At 43.9% G+C, this 12,173-nt stretch overlaps 1 protein-coding gene across 8 annotated transcripts in view; it reads left to right on the top strand.

Annotated features, from left to right (window-relative positions):
- The window catches only part of oxr1a (oxidation resistance 1a), a 144,045-nt gene that overhangs the window by 123,929 nt on the left and 7,943 nt on the right, over window positions 1-12,173 (top strand). For 6 of the 8 annotated variants that reach the window (XM_028790930.2, XM_028790929.2, XM_051936173.1 and 3 more), the window contains 3 exons: window positions 1,276-1,356; window positions 2,516-2,641; window positions 11,123-11,275. In XM_028790930.2, the coding sequence (XP_028646763.2) occupies window positions 1,276-1,356; window positions 2,516-2,641; window positions 11,123-11,275 (360 nt within the window). The remainder of the gene's footprint in view (window positions 1-1,275; window positions 1,357-2,515; window positions 2,642-11,122; window positions 11,276-12,173) is intronic. The other 2 variants (XM_028790932.2, XM_028790931.2) reach the window with 1 other exon arrangement.

Raw genomic sequence — 12,173 nt, 5'->3', positions numbered from 1 at the left:
GCAAAGGCCATTTCTCCTGTGCCATGTGGGTGCCGAGGTGACGAAGTGCCAGCTCTGTCCCGTGGCCTGGGATTTATGCATTTTTGGGCTCAGGGGGCTCTTTCTTTGTGTATATAATTAGAGACATTCTGGACGATCAGTGTCTGTTTATACCAGTTTGTGACGTGACAGCGAGGTGAGCGATTCCGTTATTCCCATGAGAGGTGGACTGGTGCAGGACTGGCAGTCTTGTGAACCTTCAGGTCCGGAGCGGCAGGCTGAGTCTGTTTTCTCCCAGATGCTGTGGACACACCAAACAATGTAAGGCTGTTTAGTAAATCACCATCTTGTGTTTCATGGCCCGCTTTGACATTCGCATCACAAGCGGATACGTACATGAAGACATTACAGACGAGAGCACCGTGGACGTTCACAAGCATCTCTATAACATTTTATATTCACGTGCTTGTTTTTTTGGTTGTTGCTTTTAGAGGTCAAATGTAAAAAGTCAAAGATGTAATAAGAAGAAGAAGATGGCGGTTAACTCTGTTCATGAAGCTAAGCTACCTACCTTCGTGCTTTTTTACTAGGCTGGCAACTATGAGGGATGCTAGCTTTTGTGCCCATCAAACCCGGGGGTCCTTTGCTGACTGCCCACCCTGTGCTCACGATAGTGGGTCCTCCTTTGTAGACTTGCGTTTGAATGACCATCCTGGAGGTCTTTTAAAACGTGAATTAGTCGAAGTACTGCATGCAGACTGTGGCCGCTTTGGGGAATTGTCTTTTTATTGTCTTTTTTGAGTGGCCTGTAAAAGCCCAGATGTGAATGATTTGAGAGTTGGTGTTGTAGTCGAGAATTAGAATGGTGCAGAGCCGTACTGTTTATCGATGTCCTGGCTTACCTGCGTGAGAAGGCCCCTCACGTTGTTGGCCGTTGTGACGAGTCCTGTTTCTGTGTCTCACCCTGTGAATGTTTGTTAGGCTGTGACAGTTGAGCGTTCCGACTTTCAAGTGCTGTCTTCCTCTTTGTGTGTAACAAACACGTTTCTGCTGTCCTGCCCTGACTGTCCCTCTACGGTCTCACCTGGCGCTATTTCCTGAAGACCACCACAGCTTAGTGCAATGCCTTTTGTGTCTGCGGCCTGACTAGCGTAACCAAAGGGATTTAACATTTTTTTGGTCTGAAATTCTCCATAAATTTGCAGTCCTTCATGTTAAGTGCTGTTTCTTTCGCTCTTCCCTGTTTTTTTCCCCGCCGTCAGCAGAATTATATTCTCTTCCTGTCTCTGCATTCAGGTAGTATCAGTGGCCGAGTACCACCGCAGGATCGATGCTCTAAATACTGAAGAACTGCGCTTGCTCTGCAAACGTCTCAAGGTGCCCCCTTCCATAGTTAAAGCCGTCCTGCAGATGTTAGAATGTCTCTCCTCAACTGTAGAGTGGGGGTCCTCGCTCTGTGGGTTTGTCACTGGTGGATTCACTCTGAATTGCACAGAAAATTCCTTCATTTACCCAAAAATGTAATATCTGGCCGTGGTCTGCCACTCTGGTTTAAGATTATTTTAACCCGAGCAAAACTTTGACTGTCCCACTTTTTTTTTTTTAATTTGAAATTTGTGGTTTCGCTTTTCGATATTTCAACAGCACATTAAGCTGCACTTGCTGCTTGACATGTCATTCTGAGGGTTAAAGCCCATTTTGGAATGTGTCTGCTTGGTGTCTTTCTCAAAAAATGAGGAATTTTCTGTCTCCCTCTCCAGTGACGCTTCACAAACTGAGCTCACATTACAGTTGCGACTGTGATGGTGACGAGACCTTTTCACATTTCCTTTCCATTTGAGCCGGTGAGATGCTGGCGCAGGGTCCCTGGCATTCTTTTTTTATTTTTATTTCTTTGTTTGCTTCCTTTTGGCGGAGTGCTTGCTGAAGACAATGCAGCCAATTTCTTTGCCTTTTAGTTTCAATTTTGAGTTCAAATGGGTTGTCCCAGCAAAACTCTTGATTGGTTTCCATGAAATCTGCGTTAGTGCAAACCCCTCATTCACAGGCTGGCTGCCTTTTCTTCAGCAGAAGTCATTTTCAACTAACAGACTGCCGTTACTTCTTGTGTTTCTCCTTGACATTAAACACGTGTGTACCAGGCTAGCTTTGTGGTGCATACGAATATTAACTACCTTTTTTGAAACTGTTAAAGTTAGCAAAGTTAAGAAAGTTTTTCTGTATTTTCCATAGCTAAACATGTTTAAATACTTTATATGTTGCTTAAATTAAAAAAACAAAACAGAATATTCTTGAGCTCATTGTAATCCGTTGGACAGATGAGCTTGACATTTTTTCTGCCCTCTCTTGACTTTTATCTCATGTGCTCCTTAAACTCCGCTGCTGGGGGGCATCACATTCAGCCTGATATTTCCATGAGACCCTCAGCTCATAGACGGCGATGTGCATCCATGTTTGTTTCCTTTCAAGATGCCATCCTCTTTTTGTCTCATTTGATCATTTTGGGGAGCGCTGATTGCTTGACTTGTTTTGTCAGATAACAACTAAAGAAGACCTCAACTCAAAGCATGGGCCTGCCCTCAAGACTGACTTGGAACCGGACACGTTAAAACCAAACCTAACGGAACCAAGTGACCTCCTTTTGCCAGAACAGATTGAAAAGGTACGTCCATACATGTATATGTGTGTGTGTGTGTGTGTGTGTGTGTGTGTGTGAGTGTGTGTTAGTTGCTTTTGTTTTTAACATCATACATTTCCTAACATGTAAAACATGAACCTCATGATCCATCTGAGGTTCTCAGTTCTGTGTTTTGTTTGTTTTCTGTGCATCGAAGAATAAGCAGATGTCGTCTTTATCCTTTGTGCTGTGATCTGAATATGACTTACAACACAAGTCACAACAGCTTCTGCGTCTTCTTTAGATTGCTGCCTTAATACTAGCACTGTATTCTCTTCATGAAGCCTTGTTTTTATTTACAGTATGAAATTATCTTTGTTATCATATGTAATAACGGCACTGTGCACCGAAGGTGGGGGCCGAGACCAGACGGTGGTCAGAGATGGGCTCAGCGCAGCTGATGGATGGAGCTCTCCGTTAGGCTCACGCCAGCAAGCGCTCGCCTCCAAGCCGGAGATCGCAGGTTCACAACCAACACCTCGCCACAGACCAAAACTTCAAACTGAAACACTGTTGAAAAGTGCAGAAGGCTTGTCAGTAATGAATACAAAATGGGAGACAGTGTCCTGCAGGAGAAGGGTTTAGGGGGTTACCTTGACACAGCATTCTTATCGTCAAAGAAAAGTGTACAAGCGATTAAAAAGGCAAATAAAATGTTAGGTTATATCACCACAGTACAAGAAGAACATAACAGAGAGGAGCAACCAGGTCCATCCCCTGACTTAAGGCCTTCAAAATCCTCAAAGACATCAGTTAAGTAAATTTAGCCAAGTCCTTTCAACTAAATGGTGAATCCCGTACTCGAGGACATCAGTGGAAATTAAGAGGAAGTGCCTATAGGACTGAAGCCGGGAAGCACTTCTTAATGCAAAGAGTTCTGGGAATCAAAACCAAACTACCACGTCGTGAAGTTGAAGCAGAAACCTGGATGAGATATCGGGACAGCTGAGCTATTGGCTAAACAAATGAGTGACAAATGGACTGAACGGTCTCCTCTAATTTGCCGGATTTCTTATATTCTTAAATGGCTTACACGAGTTTGGAGTGTTGTTTTGCTTCATCGGGGCATTTTCAGTTCTAGGATGTGCAGAGTACGGTGAAATTCTTACTTGCATTTGCCAGTCAACATGCAACACGTCTGTAAATTTAAAAAAGTAAAAAGACCAGGGGGGAACTGACAAAGCGCCTGTACGTTTGACAATACTTTTACTTCAAAGACCTCCTAAAGGAATCGCAAACCTGTCTCTTTTTCATATGTGTGTCCATCAGCAAGCAGCACATTTTAAAGTAAAATGTGAGAGAAATAGTAGTTAACGTCGGGATGATCATCTCTGATACTTGTACTTTTATCTCACAGTGTAGTAAGAAATGCCAGGCTGCACAGCCAACAGTTGACTTCAGTTGAAGACCTCGCTGTGGCTAAGGACAAGGAGCAAAAGGAGCAGCATTAAAAAAGTTAACACATATATTCAAACATTTACAGTTGTATGAGGCGACATACAGTAGTTCAAAGGGCAATGTAGATACTCCAGAGAGGACACCGACATTTCAGGCCAGACATTTTTACAAAAGATACAAATATATTAATGCACGTTCTCAAGCCCTTACCTGAAACCTCAGAGGCCCAGATGTGTTTCAGAATTTTTTGGATTCCGGAGCAATAGGAATTGTACCTTCTTGTCATGGCTCTAAGTGTTTGTATCGCGTAATGGTGTCTTTGAGAGGACTCACCCTTGTACCTGAGCACATACATGACATTTTTCCTAATTTTGTATGCAAGTTGTTATCTGCAGCAGTGCTTTTTGTGATTTTCTTACACTAATCACGTATGCAGTATGGTTGTCGCAAAATGCATGTGGCACAAAACCAAGAGGTGCTGTGTGACGTGTACTCCACTCCACTCATCCACATAGGTATTATATGACTGATTAGGCAAAACGACATCCATTTGACAAGCACCATAAGATTACCAAAAACCAAAGCAACAATACAATATAACGAGACTAAAGACGCAGGACAATAAAGGTTGAGCAATGCTCGATATCCATATTAAAGTGCAGAGTGCAAAGTGACCATACATAACTGGGCGAATGTTACAGTGATATGGTACTGGGTGACAGGTAGGAGCTTGGGGAGAGAAGCTGTTCTGGGACCTGGCTGTGCTGGTCCTGATTCTGTGGCAGGAGGTCAAACAGGTGAGAGACGTCTGTCACAATGGCGTAGGCTCGTCGTAGACAGCGTGTCTGAAAGATGTCCTGGATGGAGGTCAGGGAGACCCCAATGATCCTCTCAGCGGTCCTCACTGCATGCCGCAGAGTCTTGTGCTCGTGGCCTTTGCTCTTCCCAAACCACACAGTTGTTACAGTTTGTCAGAACGCTCTCCACAGTTCCTCTTTAACAGATGGTAAGAATGGTTTGTGGTAAGCTGATTCGCTTCAGACTCCACATGAAAAGAGAGGCGTCGTTGTGCCTTTTGACAAGAGAGTTGGTGTGCATTGTCAAGGAGAGGTCATCAGAAATATAAACCCCAAGAAAGTTGTTGCTACTGACTCTCTCCACAGCAGAGCCATTGATGAGCAGTGGTGAACAGACTTCTGAAATCGACAAGCATCTCTTTTGTCGTCTTCTTATTACCTTCACCACACCACCTCCCCAGATGTTCAACCTCCTCTCTGTGTCATCATCGTTGCTGATGAGAGCCACTTTGGTTGTATCATCCACAAACTTGTCTATGACGTTGGACTCAGACTTGGTGGTGCAGTCATGGATGAACAATAGTGGGCTCAGTACGCAGCCTTGGGGGGCACCTGTGCTCATCCTCATGGTATTAGATGTTTTGCTGCCAATGTGCAGTGACTGTGGCCTCTCGATCAAAAAGTCCAGAATCCAATTACAAAGAGGAGTGTCAAGGCCCAGCAGAGAGAGTTTCTCACCCAACTGCTGGGGAATGATCGTAGTGAACGCTGAGCTGAAATTGGCAAACAGCATTCTGACGTATGTATCCCTGGCGCTCAGGTGACACGGTAAAGCGTGCAAGGTGTAGGAGATGGCATCATCAGTGGAGTGGGTCCAGAGAGGTGGGGAGTCAGTGCTACAGGGCGCTAGTCATTGGGACACGTCACCATTGGATTCTTTGGCACTGGAATGATAGTGGTCTTTTTAAAGCCCGTCGGGACCACAGCCTGTTCCTCAGGGTAGGGCGTGGACTTGTATGCCTGCGTGTTGTGTTGAGCCTTAATACGTGTAAAAGTTGTTGAGCATGTCAGGGAGGCAAGTGTCCGTGCTGTAGGCCTGTGGTGAGGTTTTCTAATCCGTGAAGGCCCGGATTCTCTGCCACATGCGTCTGGGGTCTTTCGAGTCATAGAAGTTGTTGTTTGTCTTCTGTGTATACCGACTTTTAGCTTTGCTGACAGACTTGGAAAGTTCATCCTGTGCTGATATGAAGGCAGCATCTCGTATTCTCAGCAGAGCATGGACTTCAGCTGTCAGCCAAGGCTTCTGGTTGGCGCGTGTGATGATAGTTTCTTCAATAGTGACATCATCAATGCTCTTTCCTGTGTTCCGAGTCACAGTTCAGTGTATTCCTCTAAGTTAATATGGTGGGCAGAGGTGGCTGCCTCCCTGAACGTACTCCAGTCCGTACATTCACAGCAGACCTGCAGTGCTGACTTGGCTCCTTCAGGCCAGACTCTGATGGTTCCTTGTACTGGCCTGGATGGTTTCAGCAGTGACCTGCATGCTAGGAGCAGCATGACACATAGGTGGTCTGAGAAACCCAAATGGGGTCAGGGGTACAGCCTTGTGAGAATCTTCAGTGTTTGTGTAAAAAAGGCCCAGCATATTGTCACCTCTTATGGCAAAGTTCACATGCTGGTAAAACTTTGGTGTTACAGGTTAGACGTTGGCATGGTTGAAATCACCAGCAATGATGAAAAAGCAGTTGGGATGGGCCGTTTCCTGCTTACTGGTGACGTTCTGCAGCTCGCACAGCGCCTCATTGGCATTCAAACTGGGTAGATGAACACTGTAACAACCATAATGGCGGAGAATTCTCTCGCCGGATAAAACGGCCGACACTTCACCACTTAAAAACTCCAGCTGTGGTGAGCAATAAGTGCCATAGCATCGACACACCAGTCATTGTAGTCCCCCGCCGCGTGTCTTACTGGGGGCAGTGACGTCTCTGTCCGCACAGCTGAATAGTTGAGTCAGGGCTGTTGTTCTGTGATCGTGTTTCTGAGAAGATAATTGGAGTCTCAGATAGTCCATCTTCTTTTCCAGAGAGTGTACGTTGGCCAGTAGCACTGACAGGAGAGCTGGATGGGTGGGCTTGGCCTTCAGCCCACAGGGGACTCTCGATCACTTACCACACTTCCACTTCCTCTCCCACCAGCATCTAAGTTACTTGTTGCTATGGTGGAACTTTGTCCCCGTAGCAGTCCAAGGTCGCGTAGTCTCTCCGTTACCGATGTGGGTGCCTCCATGTGTGTTCTTTAAATCTAAAGCCAAAAGAACATTACGACTGAAACTGAACATGCAGTCCTGGAAATGCCAGGATAGACATTAACACAGACATTAGCAACATGGCGGTGTGCAGCATCATGCCTGCATCATCCCTTAAACGATGCCATTTGTTTATGCCACACTCGGAGAGCTTTGTGCATATGAGGTTGTCACCTGCACTTACTGAACATTCAAGAGCTCGACACAAAGCACAAAGGACATCTTTCTGTCTCATGCATTGTGTTTATTGATCTTTATACAGAGCAACATAAAAGCTGCTGTTTACTAACAGGCATTTCATTAAAATTCAACCTGATTATCCGAAAGGCGTTTAGTGGTGGCTGTGGCTATCTGCGAGCGAGTCTCCCCTGAAGCCACTCAGCACTGCTTAACTACCAGCAGCTCTTGAATGATTTAAACAGCAATGTACCTCTTTCTTCTGACTTGTTTATTTCACTTCTAGTCCGCATCATGGCAGAACTATACGAAGAGTCACCAAAGAAAGTGCAGGTACACGCCACGTGGCACCGGTCTGCAGGGTTTTAGAAATGTGCTAAATGTGGCCAGGCGCACTCTGCAGCTTTCCAACCAAGAGGTGTGAACTGTCCGAACGGAAAGCAGCCTGAAAATGACGCACACTGCTGGGCTGAGACTTCCCCTGTAGTGTGTGACGAAGAATATAGCCACTTTATTGGTTAGGAAGCCATTTACACTGCCCATCTCATTACCACTATTCCTACTTTAGATTGTTGCACTTTGGAATAAGGACACTACATCAGGCATAGTCGGGGATCCACGTCAGTATGGTGCCAGTTATTTAGTTGTTTTCCTTCCATCAGAAATCCATTTCAGCTCCATAAGAGCTTTGTGATGTCTGTCCTTCAAACTATCTATTTACTAATGTTGTACTAAAATTATTTTAAAAAGTCCATGTTCACTCCCACAACAGCTGATGCATCTTCTGCTCTGCCATCATGATGGCTGTTTCTTCTCTGATGTCCCTCTTGTATCTGGCAACCTCTTACCAGCTCGGCCACCTTGTCAGATTGTGTAAAGCAATCTTTTCCCAGCTCAAAAATAAAAAGTGTCCTGTTACCTAGACATGTCTTAGTCCACGAGTTAGTGTTTGTTTAAAAACCGGAAATTGGATGCTTTAGCAAGTGCTTTGCAACTGGATATGGTGAATACACCGTCACTGCCATCTGAGAGCTCGCTGTAAGTCATAAGTGAAAGGCAGCACACGGTGACCCGCACAAATAGGGAGATGTGCCCAAAGGCAGCACACGGTGACCCGCACAAATGCCCTGCTTCAGGTCTCGAGGCGCATTGCCTCAGTTTGGGGGCCTTTATCTTTTAAACTTGATGTTTTCCTTCAGACCTTATTTACGATTTAATCAGCCGCTTACAAGTACAGGCCTTGACATAGCAGTCAGTCAACAGAGTTGATAGCAAAGCTGTATATCATCCTCTTCAAAGGAAGTACATTTTAGTTTAATTAAATAGTTTAAATAAAGAATAAAGAAAGCCCTGGCGAATTGGCTCTGAGGCTAGGGATCTGCTCCGGCATTCAGAAGGTTTCCAGTTCGAATCTCATAAACACCAGAAGTGACTCTACTCCATCGAGCAGGCCCATAACCTGCAATTGCTTCATCCTGCGTATGACATTAATCTTAAGCAGATCCTCAAACTTACAGGGAAAACTTCTTCAGGGTTGATTGCAGGATTGGCTCTCCCAACCTGTTGTTCTGTGCAGGCCATCTGAAGAGTTTCTGTTTTCAGTCTTCATTTTTCCAGGCTGAAGTTCCATCTTGTACTGCAGTTTTTCAGCACTTGCCTCTTTATTTTGCATAAGTAGAGTTGAGTGTTCTGAGACAGAATTGTATTAGTTAAGAGGTGAAGAGGACGCTCAGTCATTTCTGGAGTGGCCCTGAGAATTAGGGTGATGTTTGTGGTCAGGCATCTTTATCGGATACTTTAGGGCTGCTGTTTATTCTTCATACAAGCCCAAACTGTTCGTACAACTGAACATAAATTCATTTTACAGAAGATTATCGTTTACAATGGGGGATAAAACACTAAAAACTTGAAATAAAAGTTTGTCTCACGCTGTTCCACTTTTAAGCCAAGAGACCCATGAACACGCTGTCCCAGACCGAATGTGGCCAAGGCCCATCGACCAATCACATGTAAAGAACATGAGTCTGACTGACGAGTCTTAATCCTCCTCCATCTATTTATTTGCAGAAGTAACAAAGGCTAGGAATTAAATTCAAACTGGTATTGTGGATCATTAAGAAACACAGATAACACTCTGTTACTGTAGTGTGGATTGTTTCAAAGTGTACACTTACCCATGCAAAGAAATGTATGAACGTGTAACAGTAGCGCCATTCATACAAGATGGAGGCACAAGTTATACTGAGTTTATTTTGAAGACAACTCTCGATGAACATTTGGAATACTCCTGCCAGGCCTCATGTTCACCATGTGCTGGCTTAGGTTGCCAAAGAATGTTGGAGGCCTGCATCTTCTCTGACGTAGATGAGGGTCTCCATCAATCTCCAGCACAGGCCTGTAGTTCCCGATGTCACGCTCCTTTTTTTTTTGGTGCAGCAGATCTGTCCCAAACCCACCTCTGCCCCTCTCTAGCTGCACAGAGCCATTTTCTGCTCTAGTTTGTCCATTAATGTGAACTTCTTGCACCACTTCACCATACTTTACTGGTAAAGTGGTTACTGAATAAATACAAGTAGCTCAGCCTGCCCTACAAGTCTGTTCCCAGACTACACCTGGGATAAAGTTGTAGCGGGGCTACATAGTAATCGTGTATTCGATGTCTGTGCTGAGTGCGTGTTTGTTTCCATCGTCCCGTTTACTGTTCGTGATGTGTATGTCAGTGAATGTCGTGGACGGATGAGGGAGAGAGACCGCAGCCCCAGGATGGAAAGCACCTGTTCACATTCAGTTACATCCGGTTCATTACTATTTAAACGATCAGGAGGGAAAGAGGAAGGAGAAAGACGGAGATTTCATTTAACAACCACCGACCATCATTTCCTGCTATTTTTCACATCGCGCTGGAACCCCATTTGTTTCTCATTCCGCCAGATTCACGACAGCTCAATCATCGCCAGAAACCCCAGAGTTGGACTTCTTTATCCACCACACGCCGAGGAAATACGGTGAGATTGTTCCATTTATTCGGGAGATTCAAACGCATCCACTTTTTCTTAATCAGTCATCCATATTCAGGACAGTAATATACCTGGACTCAAGTTCACGTTGTTTGTTATACGTTACGAGGGTAAGGGAGGGTTTGTTATGGTATAGATGGTGTTTCACGTCGCTGCTTTGGTGGAGGGATATACATATAGATAGATTTTTTCTACGTTGGGTATTTGCATCATTGTTTTTGTTATTGTGTTTCCTTTAATATATTTATACACCATATCTGCTTTTGTGTGCTTGTGTTTAACCGTCGATTGTGGGGAAAATATTATTTGTTAGAGGTACGGCTTGGTATATGTAGGCTCATCTCAGTAATTAATCCAGGCCACAAGTCTTGGTAGTGTAGCTGCCGGCTGGGTAAGGGGTCAGTCATTACAAAGTCATCTCTTTGTAACCGCCATCACAGATTGCCCACCAGCCTGCAGATGTTTACAGCTTATAGTAGCAGACTTCCCGAAAAGCTGATGAGGGTCTGCACTTCAGTGGTGTGAATTGTACATTGAAGAGGTTTGTTGTGGTTTGCTTTTTTGTGCAGTCCATGAATTGAATTAAGCAAGTTTGAGATGGATGGATGAATAAAGACGAACCTGCGCAGTTCACTCACTCGGTTCATGTGTGAGATATGAGTCACAGTTAGGCTGTACAGGAGATTTGTGTTTTTGATGTTGTAATACAAATGTCACTTACTCCTCTGCTGAACTGTCTTCTGATTATGTGATGTTTGCTTTTTCTTAGCTTGCAAAACATCTTCCCCCAAGAACAATTGGCTATCCATGGACACTCGCATTCAGTACAGCAAAACATGGGATGAGCATAAAGACGCTGTATCGCACCATGGCCGCTCAGGATTCTCCAGTGCTGATGGTTATAAAAGATAGTGATGGACAGGTACGCAGTTCTGGTTTGTTTGAAGTTGTAATCCGCTTGACCATCAAGGCAGGTAAACTTGTGTACATTTTCTATTTTACAACTGGTGACTTTTTTATTATGCATATAAGCGTTTATGTAGTTGGCTCCCTGTATTTTTATTTAAATTGGTTTAAATCCAGTGCAGTCTTAGACATTTTGAATGACGCTGCTAAACAAATTCTTTGCAAAGTCGAGAGCAGCCCTTCTGTTAGGGATACACAGGAGTTCATGTCCGTGACGCTGCATTGCATTTATTGTCATAGCTGCGACTCTTAATCAAATCCCTTGGTCCATTTGCTTTTGTACCCCGTTCATGTTGACCTCGGAGCTGTGTAATGTTATTTTGCTGACTTATCACACAGACTGAAGCGTCTGTTCATAATGTTCAATATACAGGAGGAAGACGAGGAAAGTGGCAGTGGTACAAGCACTAATGATTATTGATGGGAGAGGCTTTCCCTTTATAAAGCCAAGCCTAATTACACAAGGAGTGTTGATTTATATAACATAAAAAATGCTTTTTAAAAACCACGCTTATATTAAGTTAAAAAGTAAAAAATAACTCTCTCATACATCACTCACAAAATAAAAGGTGGGCACTTTTGCTAAGATTTTAAGAAGTGTTTTTTGAATGTTGATTGATGAAAAGCGCCCACCTTTTCTTTTACGAGTGATGTATGAGAGAGTTATTTTTCACTTTTTAGTCTTGGGTTTGTTTTAGTATAATTTTGTAATTAATATTTTAACACTTCCTTTAATATTTCTGTCCGTTACTAGTGCCATCTATTGGCGAATTCTTGAACTATTCTTCATATGAAAATTTCATTTCTTAATTAACATGGATTCATTGATCAATTAGTGAAACTGATTATTGATT

This window comes from Erpetoichthys calabaricus, chromosome 13 (assembly GCF_900747795.2).
Source record: "Erpetoichthys calabaricus chromosome 13, fErpCal1.3, whole genome shotgun sequence".
Taxonomy (NCBI): domain Eukaryota; kingdom Metazoa; phylum Chordata; class Cladistia; order Polypteriformes; family Polypteridae; genus Erpetoichthys; species Erpetoichthys calabaricus.
This window is presented reverse-complemented; position numbering and strand designations above follow the sequence as displayed.